Raw genomic sequence first — 18,707 nt, 5'->3', positions numbered from 1 at the left:
GCCCAGGTTGGATATTGCCTGAATATGAGCTAAAGTAATATTTTTAGTTCAACATTTAATGTCTCAGTGTTTGTAAGTTGAGGCTTCTACTTCCCAGAGGTCTGTAATTTCTCTGGTAGCTACCTGTCACCCAGAGTTCTTCATAGTGGCGTATGGTCTTTTGGGTTTAACAGTAAGGATGTTTGCATTCAGTACTTCGGAATGATTCTAGGTTAAGCACAGAGTTTAATTTTAAGTTCTCTGACGCGTGAGGACATACACAGAACTGCATCCCTTGGCGCACACTACTGATGACCTGTAGTATTTTGCAGTGGCTGTGCTGACTTTGGGGACAAAGACACAGTTTCTTGGAGCCCAGGACTCTTGCTCTGGGATAAAAGTGCAGTATAGAAATGTCCAGGAAGATGGGTGTTTAAGTATGATTCAGTCACCATTGTTGTAGCCATTCACTTTTCTCTGGTTCAGGAATGTCGCCTGCTCTAGCCAGAGATTGCTTTTGAGAAGACACTGTTAGCTATATGTGAGGACTTACGTGCATATTCCAGGAAATAGCCACAAACCTACAGCCTTCTAATTCTGGGCAAATGGCGTTTACAGTTTCAGTCTCTTAAGAATAACAGAGTAGTTGAGAACTGGGTAGAAAATATCTATTTATGAAGAAAATACCAAGAAACCATGGGATTCATAATTCTCGTGAAATATATACGTCCCCTAAAGCTGGAATACATTTTAGAATCTGGATTAGAAGACTTAACAGGTCTTTTTTTGTTGTTGTTGTTGAGGCAAATTCCTCTGATGTTAAGAATATATGAAGGATTTCCATAAATCGTAAAGTATCTAAACGCGTGTTGATATAGAATACACACACACGTATCCGTTACCTGAAATACAAGGTTACCAGGGAAAAAAAATTTCTTTTTTGAATTAGTGGTAAATTGGTTCACCCAAGTTCGCAGTTTACTTTCACAACATAGGTGTGCAGACAGTTTGTTTGGATGTTTAATTTTTTCCCCCATCTGTTCTGTCTGGATTATTGATTGAGCAGTAAGCCACTCCGGGGCACATGTCCCCTCCTTATAACTGCCTGCCGTGGCTGCATTGTGTGGCCTGGCGGATAGGCTGAGAGAGCTGTTCCTTCAAACTTCCAGTAAATCCCAGTTGGTAAAAGAACATTGGAATGAATAACTTTTTTTCTGAAAGTGCCCCTCAGCCAAATAATTATTTACATTGGGAACTTTAATCAGTGATTCCATTTTAAAATCATACTTTATTATTTAATACCATTCTTGAAACTCGTAACCATTCAATAGCTCCTCATGGTGATTTTTGTTTAACTCGCTTGGTTGTTTGATACATGGAAATGTCTACATCAAATATTACCAAACAGTAATCAAATATTAGTAGAATATTTAGCTCTGCCTTCCTTGAAGTCAGTTTTATTCTATCAGGAAGTGAAATGGTCCCTGGCTCCTGGGGGAAAAATCGAAACTAAGTCTTGTTTCCTAGCATTTGTGTTCTGTTTGGGTGTTGATTTGATGTGACCTCTTACCATTGTTTAATATTTACGTTACTTCTAGTGTCCCAAATCAGCTCTTGTCCTTTGGCATTAAAAGTACTTATAAAGTAAAGCTGCATCCATGGTGACAGAGGACAGTAGGGTAGAAGGAAATCCCAGATGTCTGCATTCATGTTCAAACCTTGTGCTTAGTTTAAAATGAGAGTAACACTGATTTTGTGGAAAAGAGACACTTTCGTTAGATTAATTCTTCAAGATAAGTCTTTCAGTGGTTTGCTGCTCTAGGAGCAGGTTTTGATCTGCATTTATATCCAAATTACATGGTAAGTCACAGGGTAATGGACTTGAAATGCACTTTGCTATTGTTGTACCTCTGCATTACCAATTACACTACCCTTTGGATCAGCCCTCATGATAACCATGAAGTAAATTAGCCTTTTTTCTAGGAAAAAAAAAATCATCAGAGGTAGCCAGAAGGAATTGCAAATCCTTGTAGGTTAAAGAATATAAATTTTGTGTTACTGTAATTTGTGGGGAAATACGTGCTTTGAGTAAGCGAGAAAAATTATCTTTAAAAAATAATATAAAAGTGGCTGTAGATTGTAACCTCACGCTGGAATTTCTAGAGCATTTCAGCGTATTGTACTTTGAGACAATTTAGATTTATGGAGAGAGAAAAGCTGTTTATGGACAGTGGTCATGTGTTTTAGATTCTGTATCCACAAGTAGAATGTCAGGATCACTTTCATTTTTATTTCTTGTGTATTTCATCTTCCAGCTGTTAGGAGGTGGGAGTTGAACAGAAATCTTTCTTTTTAATTGATAACAAAGACTCTTAGATAAAGAGGGCTGGCTGAGTCTTTGGGGTGTTTTCTCCTCAGCGTTGCTGGACTTCACATGTCGATAAGATAATATATTAAGTTGGATTTATGCGGTTTAAAGTAATGTAGCAAACGGTTCTAATTGTAGTGTTATGTATCTATATATTCATTAAAACGCGTATGGTCGGAAGCAAAACCACTTATTTTGAGAATCAGTGTTCATTTTACAAAGCTAAATAAAATAAATTTTATTTTATCAAACAGATTTTTTTACAATGCAGTTTTATTTTTCAGTTGCTTGTTTCTCTTCAAAAATAAAACCTCTTTTTTATGTACTCACTTTCCCTTCTGGCTGCAAACCAGGTATTTAAACAAAAATAAAGGATTGCCAGTTTTGCCAGCTGGGGATGAGAACCCGGCTGGTGAAATGTGGGTTCGGGAAGCAGTTAATCCAGCTTTTATGCTTTTTATGGTTTTATGAAAAAAGAGGTTAAAAACCACATTTGGCTCTTTTTCCCGTGCTCCACTGTTTTGTTGGTATTGTAGGAATTCAGTAGAAGGTGACTTAGATTTTGAAATTGTCTGTTATTAGGTAAAATCCTGGATCTGTTAGATTAAGGCCCACAAACAGCACATTTACTAATTGGACATGAGATAGATTTTTGAATGATCAGAAGTCATTGGTATTTAAAAATTGTACAGGCAACATTTCCCCTCACTTAAGAAAGTACCCAGGCCGAATTCTTTCTGCCTTAGGTTGTTTCTTGTTTTCTGTATGTTCTTACGTTACTCATTTCAAACAAGTAGAAATTTGAAGTATTTTTAGCTAATGATGAAAATAGAATTTGTTGTTCTTCTCCAAATTATTCTGCTCAGTTTGTTATTCTATAAAAGATTTTCAGAAAAACGTAGGAAGTGGACTTGTGTTCCTGTCTTGCTAATGCAGTTCCTGTTCATCCTGGAACAATGATACAATTGAACTAAAAATATTTTCATAACATTTGAAAACCACTGCTGAATTCATCTTTAACTAACGTAGTTTTTTTTCTCAAAATTATTCTCCCCACGAATGAATACCCTGCCTACCCAAGGGCCTTTCGTAGTATTTATAGGTAATCATAATGTAACTGTGTCAAATGTCCTGTGCAGTCCTGTGACATAGTTGGTAAATTTTAAATAAAAGTCACACGAGAGTAATCTTCAACTTATTTTGTCAACTTAATTTACTTAATTCAGACTAAGAAAGTTTGCAACATGAACACTGCTTTGTTCTGTATCAAATTCTGTATGTCATCAGTTACAGGATTTTTTTAATCAGTGAATTTCATGGGTCTGGTTTTCTTGATCTTTTTATCACAGAGCTAAGAGAATCAGATAAAGTAAGCTTTAGGACTATTCAGATATAGCAGCTTAGAATAAAATATTGAAAGATCCAAACAGATGAAGAAAGTTCCATTGGATGAAGAACATACCTAATAAAAAGGTAAAAATCAGAATTTTCCTAAGACAAATGGCAAGCTATTCTGCCCCAGTTTGAATAGGTGGCTCTAACATGGCCTAACTGATCACGTCATACTATATCTTTCCCAGTTTATGTTGCATGTAATGTATTTTGGGAAATAAGTTTAAGGGTATATACCAGAGTCTGTGATTTTTGTCATTTATATCTAACAGAAATTTGGTTGTGGACTTACTAACATTTTGGATACAGCCCAAACAGTGTACCTTTGTATATTCACTTTGCTGACTCTTTCCTTAAAAGACTTGAAACGCCAGAGGCCTCCGGAAGTTTTCAGTTTTGTTTTCCTGGTGGACAATAAAAAATAAAAATAAAAATTCAGTTTTATTTTCCTGACCTCATCTGTTTTCCATTGCATAACTCCTGTCTTCCACCCTCTGGTTTGTATGACTTTGCTCTTCTCTATGCAAGAGTGTGTAAGCCTCGTTATATACTCAGCAGTCGGCACGGCGTGGCTCCATGTTAAAGGCCACATTAGTGGAACCAGAATGAAAAGTGAAGTAGGCCTAAGAGAAAACCTGCAAATATGCAAAAATTTTCATTTGATTCTTTTCATTGTACTCAGACAGTCATTCCTTGGGAATTTGCTGTGTGGCTTCTCTTGTACGCTGGCCACTTCTGGAAAAATATGGAACATTTCACCTGTCTGGTGTGAGTTATGTCTTTTGTAGGATACCTTATAGTTTAAATGTCAAAATGTCAGAAGAGCCTACCCAGGCTCTGAAGGTTAGGATTCACTTTGATGTAAAAGTCTTACATTTTAGAAACACTACTCTAAAAGTTCATGTGGAATAATGAATCTTTTCACTGGTTTCACTCTTAGGTGTTAGAAGACAATGACTATGGCCGAGCCGTGGATTGGTGGGGACTAGGGGTCGTCATGTATGAAATGATGTGTGGGAGGTTACCTTTCTACAACCAGGATCATGAGAAACTTTTTGAACTAATACTAATGGAAGACATTAAATTTCCTCGGACACTCTCTTCAGATGCAAAATCATTGCTTTCAGGGCTCTTGATAAAGGATCCAAATAAACGGTAAGCCACAAATAACACTCCCTGAGTTACTGACGAATGTGGTTAGAAATTGTGATATGGAAATTAATTCAAATGTAACGAACTCCAAGGAGCAATGTATTTGGTGTAGACATCTTCCCACTGAAATACTGACTTATTTTTAACTGCATAATACAGAACATTTTAAAAATTTCTGCAACTCTTTCCTAACTTGGGAAATTTTATGCGGATTTTACCAAATAAGGATTGGGAGGGTTTTATTATCCATACTGTGAGTGAACAATTTCTTAATTGCCCTGGTACTTGCTATTGCGGGGACAGAAGTAACCTCCTTTTTTCCTTTCAGTCTCTGGGCCTTTATATTTATGCTAATTTACATAATAAAAAGAATAGAACCAGCTCTGTACTCCCCTTCCATCCCAACCTGTGTGAACATATCCAGCTACTTTTTTTTGTCAGTTGAAGGTATTCCTTTCCATGTGTGGCTGGAAAGAATTAATAGCAAAATATCCTTACGCACTTTGTATTTCTTTTGTAGCTCTAACTGTGACCTGAAGAATCCTGCCTAGTGAGCTGTAGTATTCTTTGTTCGTGTTTCTGTGTTCATTTATGTGTACAGTTTATAAGTCGTATATGAAATGACTATTAATATAAAAATACCCCTTGATCTGTGTTTGTGTATTCGTGTGTACAGCCATCTTTTCCTCTAGATAAAAAGCGTATCAGCATTGCTCTGAAAATCACTTGGGTAAGCACTTGAGAATAGATTATTTCATAGATTGCTAAATCTTCCCTCACATAATGATTTTTAACAAAGTTCTGTTTCTGGTTGTTGCTCATTACGTATTAGTTGACAGACTGAATTAATGAATGAGAGAATAAACGAATCCTAAGATGTGATTTTTGTTTGCTGTAAGGATGGCTTCCATTACACACTTCTAGCTTTTAAATTTATGAGGAGCAGGATTTTGCCATCAGAAATAAGCAGACTTAATAAAAGAGATACCTTTTGCTTCGTGAAGAACCTTTCCGACATGAGTTTTATAATCCTGGTGGTGGAGATCTTACCTTATATTCGTAAAGTGATTTGGGTTTCTTTTTCAGGGCATTTGCATCTGTGGTCCCCTTTGCTGTTTAAGTAGCCTTGCAGAGTTGATAGGTGGATATTATTCTCACTTACATTTGATTGAAGGCAAAGCTGAGGCCCCTAGAGGGTCAAGTGGTTTATCCTACAGAAAATTCCTGTAGAAGAATAGAAATCAACTTTCTTGGTGCCTCTTTGCTGTTTCTCTTGTTGCTTATTTGCAATGCATCAGTTTCTCAGTTGGTTCAGGTTTTGAAATGTGTTCCATTCAGTGTGACTATTTCACAATTAATGTAACAGACAGCACTTGGTGATGGGTAATCTTTAAACAGAGCTAGGATTTTCATTTTATGTACTTGATTTAGGGATATAATATTTGGTGTGGATTTCAAGAGCAGTGAATTTTTTACCCCATCCTTTCCTGATGACTCCAGGGAGCTGAACCCTTTCCTTGATGGCCCCTCTGTAAACAGCTGGTAGAACAAACTTGTGTCTGTGGTTCTCATTTCTATGTGTCCTTAGTTTTCTTATCCACCACCCCCGGGGGGAGCAGGGAGATAGCACAAAGTAGATACTTGATAACTGTTGAGCAAACGTGAGGTAAACTTCTAGAATGTTACCGGCCTGATGAGTAGGACAGCTCGTAAAGGTCTGTCCACCCAGAGGTTGGTATTGTCTAAAGAGAAGCTGGGGTGTGTTCTTTCTCAGTTCTTTGATGTTCTCATTTAAGGTAGAGGAGTCCAGCTCTCTCCACTGTCGCATTACGCTATTGGGAATGGAACGATGAGCAAGACAAAAAAAGTCTGCTCTAGACAGTCATAGACTAAGGAGAGATGGCAAACGTGTCCTCACAGATGCTCAGGTCTGCCTACAAGTGGCTGTGGAAACTGCTAGCTCTGACCAGGGGGCTGGAAGAGCTGGGGTCATGGGGGGGGGGGCTCATGGAAAAAAATTTACATGAAAAGAAATCCAAGGGTGTCTAGGTGGCTCAGTCCGTTAAGCATCCCTGCTCCTGATGACCGCCGCTCAGGTCGTGATCTTGCAGTTTGTGAGTTCGAGGCCCATGATGGCTCCGTGCTGTCAGTGCAGAGCCTGCTTGGGATTCTCTCTCTCCCCATCTCCCTCCCCCTCCTGCCCCCACTCTTCTCTCTCTCAAAAATAAAGAAAGCTTAAAAAACAATAATAATGAAAAGAAATCCAGAATTGCCAATGAACATGGCATTTGAGAAGTTCAGTGACCAGAGGGTAGAATATGAGTTGGGTAATGTTGGGAGATGAAGCTGAAATGGTAAATTGCAAAGACCTTATGCTTCTGAGAAAATATTTAACTTTTATTCAGAAGGGGATGAAAAAGCCAGCGAGTTAGTAAAAGTAAGAGATGGTATCATCAGATGTGTGTTAGGGAAGGTAACTGTGGCAGCTCTGTCACGGACGGATCTGAGCAGTGAAGGGCCAGGGCCAGGCGGGCAGAGCAGTTGAGAACACATACGGGATTGTCCAGTGTGAGATGGGGGTCCTTCCAGAAGCAGTAAGTTGGACTTTGTGAGTAATGGAAGGAGGCTCGGGGGATGGGGGTGCCTCAGTGCTTTCCAGCTTGGGTGACTCGTTTGGAGAATGGCGTGTTATTAACAGACAGGGAGCATGGGCAGGGGACATTTGGGGTGGGGGGTTGGGAGGGCTTCCTGATACTCACTGCGGCTGTGCCGAGTCAGGTATCTATCGAAAACCTAGATGGAACTGGAGATAGTACCAGTGCTTGACAGAAACGCGGTAGCTGAATATATGGCTTGGGGACGCGTGGACATCTCGGAGGCAGCCGGAGCCAGGACAGTCGTGGGCAGGTTGAGTACAAAGGGAATGGGGCCTAGGACAGAATCCTGGGAAACATGGCAATTTAAGTGGTAGGAAGAAGAGAAACAGCCACTAAGAGGACCTTGAAAAGTCTTTGGAAGTCTCCTAAGATCGCAGTACCATAGACCTCGTTATTCTTCAGCAACTTAAATACTGCCTGAGTTTTTCTGAGACTCTTTACTGAGTGACTGTCAGTTCTACCAAACCACCATTGCCTGCCTTTCTAGTTCTCCATAACCTTGCGCTCATTCCTTCAGTATCTCCTTTATCCTCCTGTGCGCAGTTTATAGGAAAAGTGTGACCACGTGTTGCATTCAGTAACACCAGGAAAATGTGAATTCCACGATGTCCCTAATAATGAAGAATCCGTAGTAGCTGAGGATTTAGTCTGGCATTCTGATATTGGAGTTTACTATTCTTAGACATAAATATCTTAGTGCAAATCATATTTTGATATTATTTTGAAGTCTTAAATTGTATATTAGGGAGTCATTGACATTGAAATTTTTGACAGTTTCACACTTGGAGGAAGCTTGTGTTAAAGAGTCTCTCCCAGCTTCTAAAATGGCAGTCTAAGATTATATTCTTAGACTTCACATAGTACTCATGGCTGATACTTGAGTTTTTTATGTATTTGATAAATATAGATGAAATGCTGGCAATGTCCACAGCCAAGCTATTGCTAGAGAACCAAGGGGTGACAGAAAATGAATAACTGACGCTGGATTAGAACCTCCTATTTACAAAATGATTACGATTCTCTACTCCCAGCTCCCACCTCTTCCACCATCTTCCGTAGAATTCAAAACGAGTGCTACGGAAATAAAAACCATAGCGTAAGGGTAAGAAAATACAGTGAATTCTGCATTTCTCCTGCAGACTACTTTGATGCATACTTTGAAATGTTACATTCTCTTCAGAAACGTGTGTTTCTGTGTTTCTGCCTTTAAGGCTCCCGAAGTAGGAGCTTAAAGTGCTTTTTGGATAATTCAAGATTGGTCTCTGCCCTCAAAAGAATTTGTAGCCTAGCCTGGAGGGACACACACAACTTGGAATAGAATGAAGGAGGAGGAAGGCCAGGGAGTGGAGTGCTGGCGTTCACTAAATACAGAACCGCCAGTCGGAAAATCCTGTGTGTGGTGACCGCTAGTACCGTCTGGTGCCGTCTAGAGGCTCCCTGTCAGCGCTGTGGCTCATTCTGCACGATCTGGGGACAGGAGACCAGACTGTGGGAGCCACAGATCATCACCACAGATACTTGGGCATCAGCTCATTGTTCTATTTTCCATTCTCACCGTGCATCAGGGAACCCTGGGCCCCTCCCAGTCCTGTGTTCCTCATACCTAATAATAACCAGCATTCATCAGATTGTGTTATTGTTTGTTTATCGTGATGTATTTGTGCTTCTCCCCACCCAGTGGTGTGGGGGGAGGGGGCTGGCATGTTCCAGCTCCTAAGAGCCAGTTGTTAAATTTCAAGAATTTCATGAGCTGGTTGTTTTAACACAGTCATTATTAAAAATCAAATGACATAAACTTAAAAATTAAATCAAGTACATTGAAAACAAAGGTGACAAATACTCAAAATTCATCACTCCTTAATTTGTTACATTTTACTTTGATGTGGCTTTTGTCTGTTGTGTCTGTATAGAAACACCACGAAACAGTCTGCTTCTGCAGACCTCTCCCCACTTCTGTGTTGCTAACTTGACATTGACCATGGGGGGAGTATTCACATCACCAAAATTGGCAAACCTCAAAAGTCAGGGCTTGATTTATTGTTTCATTGGTTGGATTTAAGAAACTAAATATAGAGAAGGTATTCATGATATGGATTACATTTTAAAGTTTGTTCTGTGTCCATTATGTTGTGACTGGCGCACACACACACACAGAATGAAGAAATACTCTCCCAGTGTTGCAAGATGATTTGCCATTCCATCAAGGAGGTCGCTCACATAACTGAGAAGCAAGTCAAGGTCTGACACGTGCTTTGTTGTATCACTTTCAAATTCGTGTTCTCCATAAATGAAAAGATCAGCTGACATTCATGTCAGAGCTGCTCCTCAGTCAGTCAGGGGCTGTGGAGTTCAGCAAAATTAACAAGGGTTTTCTGTGAGCATCACTTGGCTAATTTACAATAAAGGACATTCTGTATTTTATTACTCGTTGAAATTTTGTGCCTCGCATCCTTTATTATCTGTAAAATTCATAATAAACGTTTATATATAACCTGCATATGTAATATTATACATGCATAATTTTCCCCAGAGAGCTGGCTGTCAAGCACTTAGCAGCACATACTAGTCCTTTTTTTGTTTGTTTGTTTTTATTTAAATTCTAGCTAGTTAACATATATGGTAAAATTGGTTTCAGGTGTAGACTTCAGTGATTCATTACTTACATAAAACCCAGTGCTCTTCCCAACAAGTGCCCTCCTTAAGGCCCATCTAGCCCATCCCCACCTCCCTCCCTCTCTCCCTCCATTGACCGTCAGTTTGTTCTCTGTAGTTCAGAGCCTCTTCTGGTTTGCTTCCCTCTCTCCCTTTTTCCCCCTTCCCATATGTTCATCAAAGTTTTGTTTCTTAAATTCCACATACGAGTGAAATCATATGGTGTTTGTCTTTTCTCTTATTTTGCTTCACATTATACTGTCTAGCTCCATCCACATTGTTGCAAATGGCAAGCTTTCATCCTTTTTGATCACCGAGTAGTATTCCGTTGTGTGCACACACCACGCCTTCCTTATCCATTCATCAGATGATGGACATTTGGGCTCTTTGCACATCTTGGCTGTTGCGGGTAACACTGCTGTAAACATCAGGAGCACGCACTGTTCCTAACCATAAGCGAGACCAGAGAGAGCTTTTGCTGTATCAATTCGGATTTAAATAGATTTCCTTTCTTTTGTTTCTTTCCCTGTTTTCCCTGTTCTTTTTTTTTTTTTCTCACCTTCCTCTCCTTCATTCCCTCCTTGCTTCCCTCTGTGTTATTTTTGCTTTCCTCATTCCTTCTTTGTAATGACAGGTACGCACTATATGAAACTGAGGAAACCAGAAAACACCTGAATTTCACACTTTGCCACCTATCAGTTAAATAAGAGTACCTGCAAAGATGAGGGGAGCATCCTTAAATTTGTGATTTATATTGCAGCTTGCATAACAAATTACCTTGCAGTGATATTTCATAGATTACCAACCTCGTTCCTGTGGCAGTTCATTTGCGGCATGAAAACAGGCCGTGAGTTCCAGTCTGTCAGCAACGCTGCACAGATTGCTTTTTCTAACTAATTTTTTAGTTATTTAAGAACCCAGGGTAACAAGGATGCATTCTGACATGAGTCTTAACAAAATGAATTTGGCTTATAGAATTGACGATGGTAATTGCTACCATTTCCTGTGCTAGGTGCTTACCTATGTTTCTTCTAACCCTCGCGGTGATCCACCAGGCTGGTATCCTTGTCCCCGCTCTACAGAGCGGACACAGGGACTGAGCAGCTTGTTCACCGCCATACATGTCCTAAGTGCCGGGGCCAGTTGCCTGTTTCAGGTTTGTCCCCAAAGCTTATGCTCCTTTCAGCCACCACACTGTCCCGAGGCTACTTCTTATTAATAGTGCATTAGGGAAACTAGATCTTACAGCAAAAGCCTTCTATTGGTTTGGCTGTTTATCTCAAGAACTGTGTATCACACAGAAAATTACGTTTCACAAACACTTTTTTGTTTTGCCTTCGGCTTCTGTAAACGTTTTCATGCTCACTCACTTTTGTTTCTGCCCCTTAGCCTTGGCGGAGGACCAGATGATGCAAAAGAAATTATGAGACACAGTTTCTTTTCTGGAGTTAACTGGCAAGATGTATATGATAAAAAGGTAGGTTATTTTCATGGCACAGTATTTATATATTTTGGCTAAAATGAATTGGTGACAAAATTTTTAAGTGAATAAAATTCAATGATGTAAGGATATTTTTCATTTTTACCCCCTACATGTGGTTGAATACAATATTGAAATTCTTAGCACAAAAATTTATTGGTAAGTTTGACTCCCAAAATGCATCTGGAAATTTTATTCAGTATGGTCACTTGATTTCTCTTTTATCACAGTGATGTTAGTTTGCTACTTGTTGTTTCCTTAGTATTAAGAGAAAAAATAGACGGCAGTGTTGTGTTACTCTTTAAGAAAACTAGCAAAAAATTTTTAAAAATTGTCTTTTTCGTTGTCTTCGTGTCTTTGATTTTAGAATGAGCTCTACAAATTTGCTTATTCAGGTCCTTGTTTTAAAAGGAATTGAAAGCAATTTAGTTTTAGTATTTAACAAAGTAATAAATATTTCTTTATTTGAGACTATTTTAATGCCCATAGAATGGGTGCCACTAATTCTATAACTTTATTTTTATTGTAATGTATTCATTACTTAATACTATAATTTTTCTGTAGGAGCAGGAAATTGATATGTCTAGTCCTTCTTTTTAATTTTTGTCTCTTTTGTTTCTGCTACTTCTGTTACTGTTAATACAGTCACTCATTTTGATATTTTGGTTTTCAAACGCTCATATAAAAACTTTACTGTGAAATTTTTATGCAGTTCAGTATTTGTTACTTAGAATCTTCATCTAATCTTGTATAGTTTGTTTCCAGTTATTTCAGTTTTCCCTATTTTTCTCTGAAACATATATAATCAACAACATATATGGAATGTCTGTTTTGTTCCAAATATTCTCCCCTATGAATCCATAAAGTGAAGATAGAATGATATCATACGACTTATGACGAAGACAGGTACCAAATTTCAGCATTGTGTTGTGGGAATAGAGGGCTGGTTACTTTCTCAAAGCACTTCTTGTAAAATAGTTGCACAATATTAAACATTTCTACTCAAGCTTTAGACTCCCACATTTTGGGGCACCTGGGCGGTTCAGTCAGTTAAGCATCCAGCTTCAGCTCAAGTCGTGATTTCACAGTTCATGGGTTCGAGCCCCACGTCAGGCTCTGTGCTGACGGCTCAGAGCCTGGAGCCTCCTCCAGATTCTGTGTTTCCCTCTCTCTCTGCCCCTCCTCTGTTAACACTCTGTTTCTCTCTCTCAAACATAAATAAACATTTAAAAATAGGTGGGGGGCACCTGGTGGCTTAGTCGGTTAAATGTCTGACTTTGGCTCAGGTCATCATCTTGCAGTTTGTGGGTTTGAGCCCCATATCAGCATCTGTGCTGACAGTTGGAACCTGGAGCCTGCTTCAGACTCTGTCTTCCTTCTCTGTTCCTCCACCACTCATGCTCTGTCTCTTTCTGTCTCTCAAAAATAAATGTTAAAAATTAAAAAAAAAAAAAACACCTCACCTATGAGTTTCTACCTTGTGTAAAACACTGGGGTAGGTATTGGAGAAGCTCAATGCTGATGAGAAGCATGTAACTGTTCTTAAATGTTTATTAACTTCATGAAGATAACTAAACATCCACTTTATTAACTGATGATGTTCTAACTGGGTTGCATCCCTACTTAGACCCTGATGGCTCTGTACTGTTTTTGTCACATCAGTTCACTACAAAAGACCCTTGTGAAAGAGAGACCAAGGTCTTATGTCTCCCAGAAACATTACATGGTCAGAGGTTTTCTTTGGCGTACAAAGCCGTAAGCCACAAATGTCCCTTTGCTATGCCCTCACCAAGGAGAATCCAATGAGAAAAAGGGAGAAAGAAGGAAAGGAGAGAAAACATTTCTAGAAGAGACAATTGTGAGGCACCAGCGTGGCACCTCTGACTTAAAGAAGAGGCAAAACATGGACTTTGTTCAATCCCGTCAGGAGACTAGGATACGCCACAAAGATTTCCTTGTCAGGGTCCAGCTCTCCGTGTTAAGTGGGGGTTTGGCATCACCTGGGGGAAGCTCTGAGAGACACACATGCTGTCTCTGCTCCATGAGGCTAGACACGCCCAGAGCAGAGGTGACAGCAGGACAACAGCCAGCTCCCTTGTGCTGAACGGGATGGGAGGGGCCGGGGCGCAGAGAAAAGGAGCTGCCAGAACCTAGCTCTAGGTGATGTATGTGGAGACAGGCAGTTAGGTTGTTGTAATCGATGAAAATAGATGCCGCTTAATCTGAGCAAAGGTGTTGAGGGTCGAACACGGAGAACGACTGCAAAAATTACAGTTTCCATAAACGAAATTCATCAGCAACTGACATCTGCTGTAGGTGTGCTTGGGTGGATGTCAGATGAGGCAGTGACCTAGCCACCTTTGCATAGTTGAGGGACGTTACACAGCGTTATAGTAGCACCGCTACATTCTGAGTCTCTCTCTAAAAGCTTGTGAAAATGTGACTGGCTTTGTCTGGGTTTGTATGATATCACTAAGAAACAGGGAATTAATTATGAGAATTCTGATGCCAGTGACTGTTTTAATGAATCCAGTTATACTACTACTCTTTGGACAGTATAAATTATGAAAATGTAGAAAAGCAAATATTATATGGGGCTCTTAGGTCTTTAAAATATGTTAACTTATTCATGAGAGGTTAATTCATCTATAAGGGTTTTTTTTTTAATTTTTATTTATTTTTGAGAAAGAGTGTGTGCACAAGCAGGAGGGACAGAGAGAGAAGGATACAGAGGATCCAAAGTGGGCTCTGCGCTAACAGCAGACAGCCTGACTCAGGGCTCAGATTCATGAACCGTGAGAACATGACCTGAACCAAAGTCGGATGCCTCACCGACTGAGCCACCCAGGTACCCCAAAGGTTTTTTTAAATTACAATTTTATTAATACTCTTTGGGAGCTTTATTATTTTGTAGATTTATTATTACATAATTATTGGCTATTTTTCTATATACTATGGCAAATCTAGAGATGAAGACACGTATAGAGGTGCTAGTATCTTTAAAGGTAGATCTCTCCCTAGGTTAAGTAAAAAATGAACTTACTTGGGATGTCTGGTTAGCTCGGTTGGTTCAGCATCCAATTCTTGGTTTCAGCTCAGGTCATGATCTCACAGTTTGTGGATTTGAGTCCTNTCCGCCCCCCCCCCCCCCCCCATTTCCCTCACCATCAATAATAAAGACAAACATAAAAAATGACTTAACCTTAATTATGAATATCATGGTGTACCACTCCAAAGAGCACAGCACTGAAGTGTGTAAATAAGTGTCTTGGGTTTGCTGCTTCCTTTCTGTGTGGAAATGTACAAATTATTTTAGTCACACAAAATCATGATCTTTGAAGTGCCTTCAAGCTTTAAGATTCTCTGGAGGATATTTTATAAGATGAAGCTGTCCAGATAAATTTCTGTGTAGGCTTTACACTCAGTTTGTCATCTACAAAGAGTCTGCTGGGATTTTGTGTGATATCGTGTTGAATCTGGTAGGCAAATTTGGGGGAGAATTGACATTTGAACAGGACTGAGCCTTCAGATCCATGAACATGGTATACCTCTCTATTTACCTAGGTCTGCTTTAATTTCTCTCGATGTTTCATAATTTTCCATGTTCAAGTCTTACCATATTTTGTAGTTCCTTTGGTATTTAATGTCTTCCGATATAAATGGTACTTAAGATTTTTACTTTCACCGTGTAACAATGCTGCCAGTGTACAGAAATACAGTTGATTTTGTATATTGACCTTATGTCCTGCAAGCTTGCAAAACTCATTAGTGTTAGTAGCTTTTTTCTGTAGATTAGTTAGTATTCTCTGCATAGACGACTATGTCTTATTTAAATAAGGAGGTTTACCTCATTTTTAGTTGCTATATATTTTATTTCTTTTTTTCTTTGTTTTGTTTTTTTGTGCTTTTTTGCCTTGGTATATTGGCTAAGACATCACTAGCCAGTAGAAGTTGAGTAGAAGTTGAATAAAGTGAACATGCTGATTTTGTTATTGATCTGAGGGAGAAAACAACTTTTATCACTACGTAGGATATTAATTATTACATCTAGTGCTAAGATCTTAGTTTTTAAATATCATTCTTCAATAAAAAGAACCAAGGTTACTTTGAGAAGCAGTTGATTTAAGAGCTTGGGATGGGGGAAAATAAAAGATGGGCCCAGGAATTTTGTGATGCCAGAAAGTAAAAAAACAAAGATAGGTAACTAGGCAGGTAGGTGGGTAAATAGATAGATAGAGATGCATTCGTAGGATGGAGGAGCCAACCTTAAATAAGTCCCAGTGGTGAAAGCTAAAACAATTTCAATAAGAAAATTAAGATTAGTATACATTGCTATTCCATTATGACCCAAAGAATAAAATACATATCCATAAGTCCACACTGCAAAAAATAAATGATTGAACAAATAAATAAAATGTTGAGAAAAAGGGACATTCCAGTTAAGGGAAGAAGATGAATTCTAGTTAATAAATGTAGAAGGAATGAGGGATCTACGAAATCACCGTTAGACTCCCAGCATAAAACTTAGTGCGTGCAAGATCTGTCAATGAATGTTAAAATTAGTGGGGAAAAGTTTAGTTTAAGAAAAAGAATATTTGCATAGTCTTAACGTATCATTCCTCAAGCATTTATTATTTACAAAGCTCAGAAGAGTAACTTTACAGTAGAAAAGCCTGGCAGACTGTGTCCTAAGCCAGGGAATCAAGATTAACATCACCAGTGATAAGACAGACTGATGTTATGTAGCCCATGATATGCTATGAGAAGGCCATCTCACTTTTGTGGTATTCTTCCTCAAAATGCATTACCTCAACATAATCATGAGAAAACCTGAAGTACCCAAGTGGAGGAGACATTCCTCAAAATAACTAGCCAGTTAGCCTCAAAAGTGTCAACTTCACAAAAGGTGAGGAATGGCCCTGGAACTGGGCAGACTGGGGGAGACTGAGGGCATGCTGACCACATGCCACGTGGGGTTCTGGTTTGGCTCCTGGGACAGAAGAGGGGCATAGTGGGACAGATGGTTGGTAACGATTCTGTACCAGCATTCATTCCTTGGTTTTGAGCGTTGTGCTGTGGCTGTATGAGATACTAGCCTTAGGGGCAGGTGTGTAGACAGAATATGGCAACTTTTCGTACCACTTTTGTACGTCTTCTCTAAGCCTAAAATTATTTCAGTGTAACACGTTCTAAAGATGTGATGTTAGTGTAAGCTTTCTATACCTCCTTTATTAGGTTGAGGAAGTTCCCTTCTGTTCTCATATGTTAATAGATTTCTTTCCAGAAAGGTGTTGAATTTTATTGAATTTTTTCTGCATTTGTTGTAATGGCCTTATGGTTTTTCTTCTTTATATTGTGAAGACGGTGAATTACGTGATTGGTTTTGTAACGTTAAATAAATCATACATTCTTAGGGGGAAACCCACCTCTTTGTGTTATCCTTATTAAGTATTGCTAGATTTGATACAATGTATTTTTAAAGGATTTTTGCATCCTTAAATCACAAATGATCCTGGGCATCATCATCTTTTCCTAATATGCCTTTGTAGGATTTTGATTTCAGGATCAAGTTTGATTTTTTTTTTTAATAAAGAGGGAAGTATTTCCTCTTATTCAACTGTATGGAATTGTTTGCATAGAATTTGTATTACCTGTTCCTAAAATCTTTGATAAAATTTACCAGTGAAGCCACTTGGGCCTGGGGTTTTGTATTTGTTGGGCAATTTTAACTATAAACTCAATTTCTTTCATTGTTCTGGGTCTGTGTGGTTTTCTATTGCTTCTTGAATGTTTTGGGATCTTTTGTCTTCTAAAGATCATACTGTCTTTACAGTGTTTGCTGTATATGTAACGATGATCTCTTTTACTCCTGAAGTTGGTAATTTGTGTCTTCTCCTTTTTCTTGATCAATCTGGCTAGAGGTCAATCGATGCTATTGAATTTTTTCAAAGAATTTTTTGTTTTCACTGATTTTCTGTATTATTTTTTTCTGGTTGTTATTCATTGATTAGTTATTTCTGCTCTTTAATATTTCTCTGTTCTTCTTCTTTTGAGTTTACTCTTCTTATTTTCTTTAAGGAGAAGCTGAGATTATTGTTTGGGTACCATTCTCTTTTTCTATCCTAAGCCCTCAATGGATGCTGTAAGTTTCCATATAAGGACTGTTAACTTTGTTTTACAAGTTTTGACCTATTTGTTTTTTATTTCAAAATATTTTTTTATTTTTTTTTATTTTTTATGTTTTTTTATTTATTTCTAGGAGAGAGAGAGAGAGAGAGACAGCGTGAGCAGGGGAGGGTCAGAGAGAGAGGGAGTCACAGACTGAAACAGGCTCCAGGCTCTGAGCTGGCAGTCAGCACAGAGCCCGACACAGGCCTCGAACCCACGAACTGCAAGATCATGACCTAAGCGAAAGTCGGACGCTTAACCAACTAAGCCACCTAGGCACCCCTATTTCAGAATATTTTTAATTCCTCTTGTGACTCCTCCTTCACTCGGATTATTTAGAAATATATTGCTTGATTTCCAAATATATAGATTTTTCAGATATTTTTGTTACTGATTTTTAATTAAATCCTCTTGTGTTTGGAAAACCTACTTTATATGATAGTAATCATTTTAAATTTATTGAGACTTGTTTTATGGCCCAGAAATGGTTTCTTTAGGTGTATGTTCTGTGTACACTTGAGAAAAGAATGTGTATTCTGCTTTTATTATATAAAGTGTTCTACCAATAGCCATTGGTCAAGATGGCTGATGACGGTGTTCCTGTTTCCTGTATTCTTACTGATTTCCCGTCTACTTGTTCTATCAGTTATTCAAAGCGGATTGTTGAAATCTAAAGCTATAATTGTGGATTTGTTTCTCTCTTTATTTTTGTTCATGTATTTTGAAGCTTCATTGTTGGTTGCAACACATTTAGTTTTGTTACATCTTCTTGGTGAATTTATCTTTTTGTCATTAAGAAGTGTTCCTCTATATTCATAGCAATAATCTTTGTTTTGAAATCTACTTTGTCTGATATTAA

General features: G+C 38.6%; 1 protein-coding gene across 1 annotated transcript in view; it reads left to right on the top strand.

The window, feature by feature from the left end:
• AKT3 (AKT serine/threonine kinase 3) overlaps positions 1 to 18,707 on the top strand; it is a 288,804-nt gene that overhangs the window by 245,850 nt on the left and 24,247 nt on the right. The window contains exons 10-11 of the mRNA XM_077761823.1: positions 4,680 to 4,894; positions 11,590 to 11,677. Of these exons, the coding sequence (XP_077617949.1) occupies positions 4,680 to 4,894; positions 11,590 to 11,677 (303 nt within the window). The remainder of the gene's footprint in view (positions 1 to 4,679; positions 4,895 to 11,589; positions 11,678 to 18,707) is intronic.

Source organism: Crocuta crocuta, unplaced genomic scaffold, assembly GCF_008692635.1.
Source record: "Crocuta crocuta isolate KB4526 unplaced genomic scaffold, BGI_CrCroc_1.0 scaffold243, whole genome shotgun sequence".
NCBI lineage: Eukaryota > Metazoa > Chordata > Mammalia > Carnivora > Hyaenidae > Crocuta > Crocuta crocuta.
Note: the sequence above shows the minus strand (reverse complement) of the source record. Positions and strands in the feature narration are given on the sequence as shown.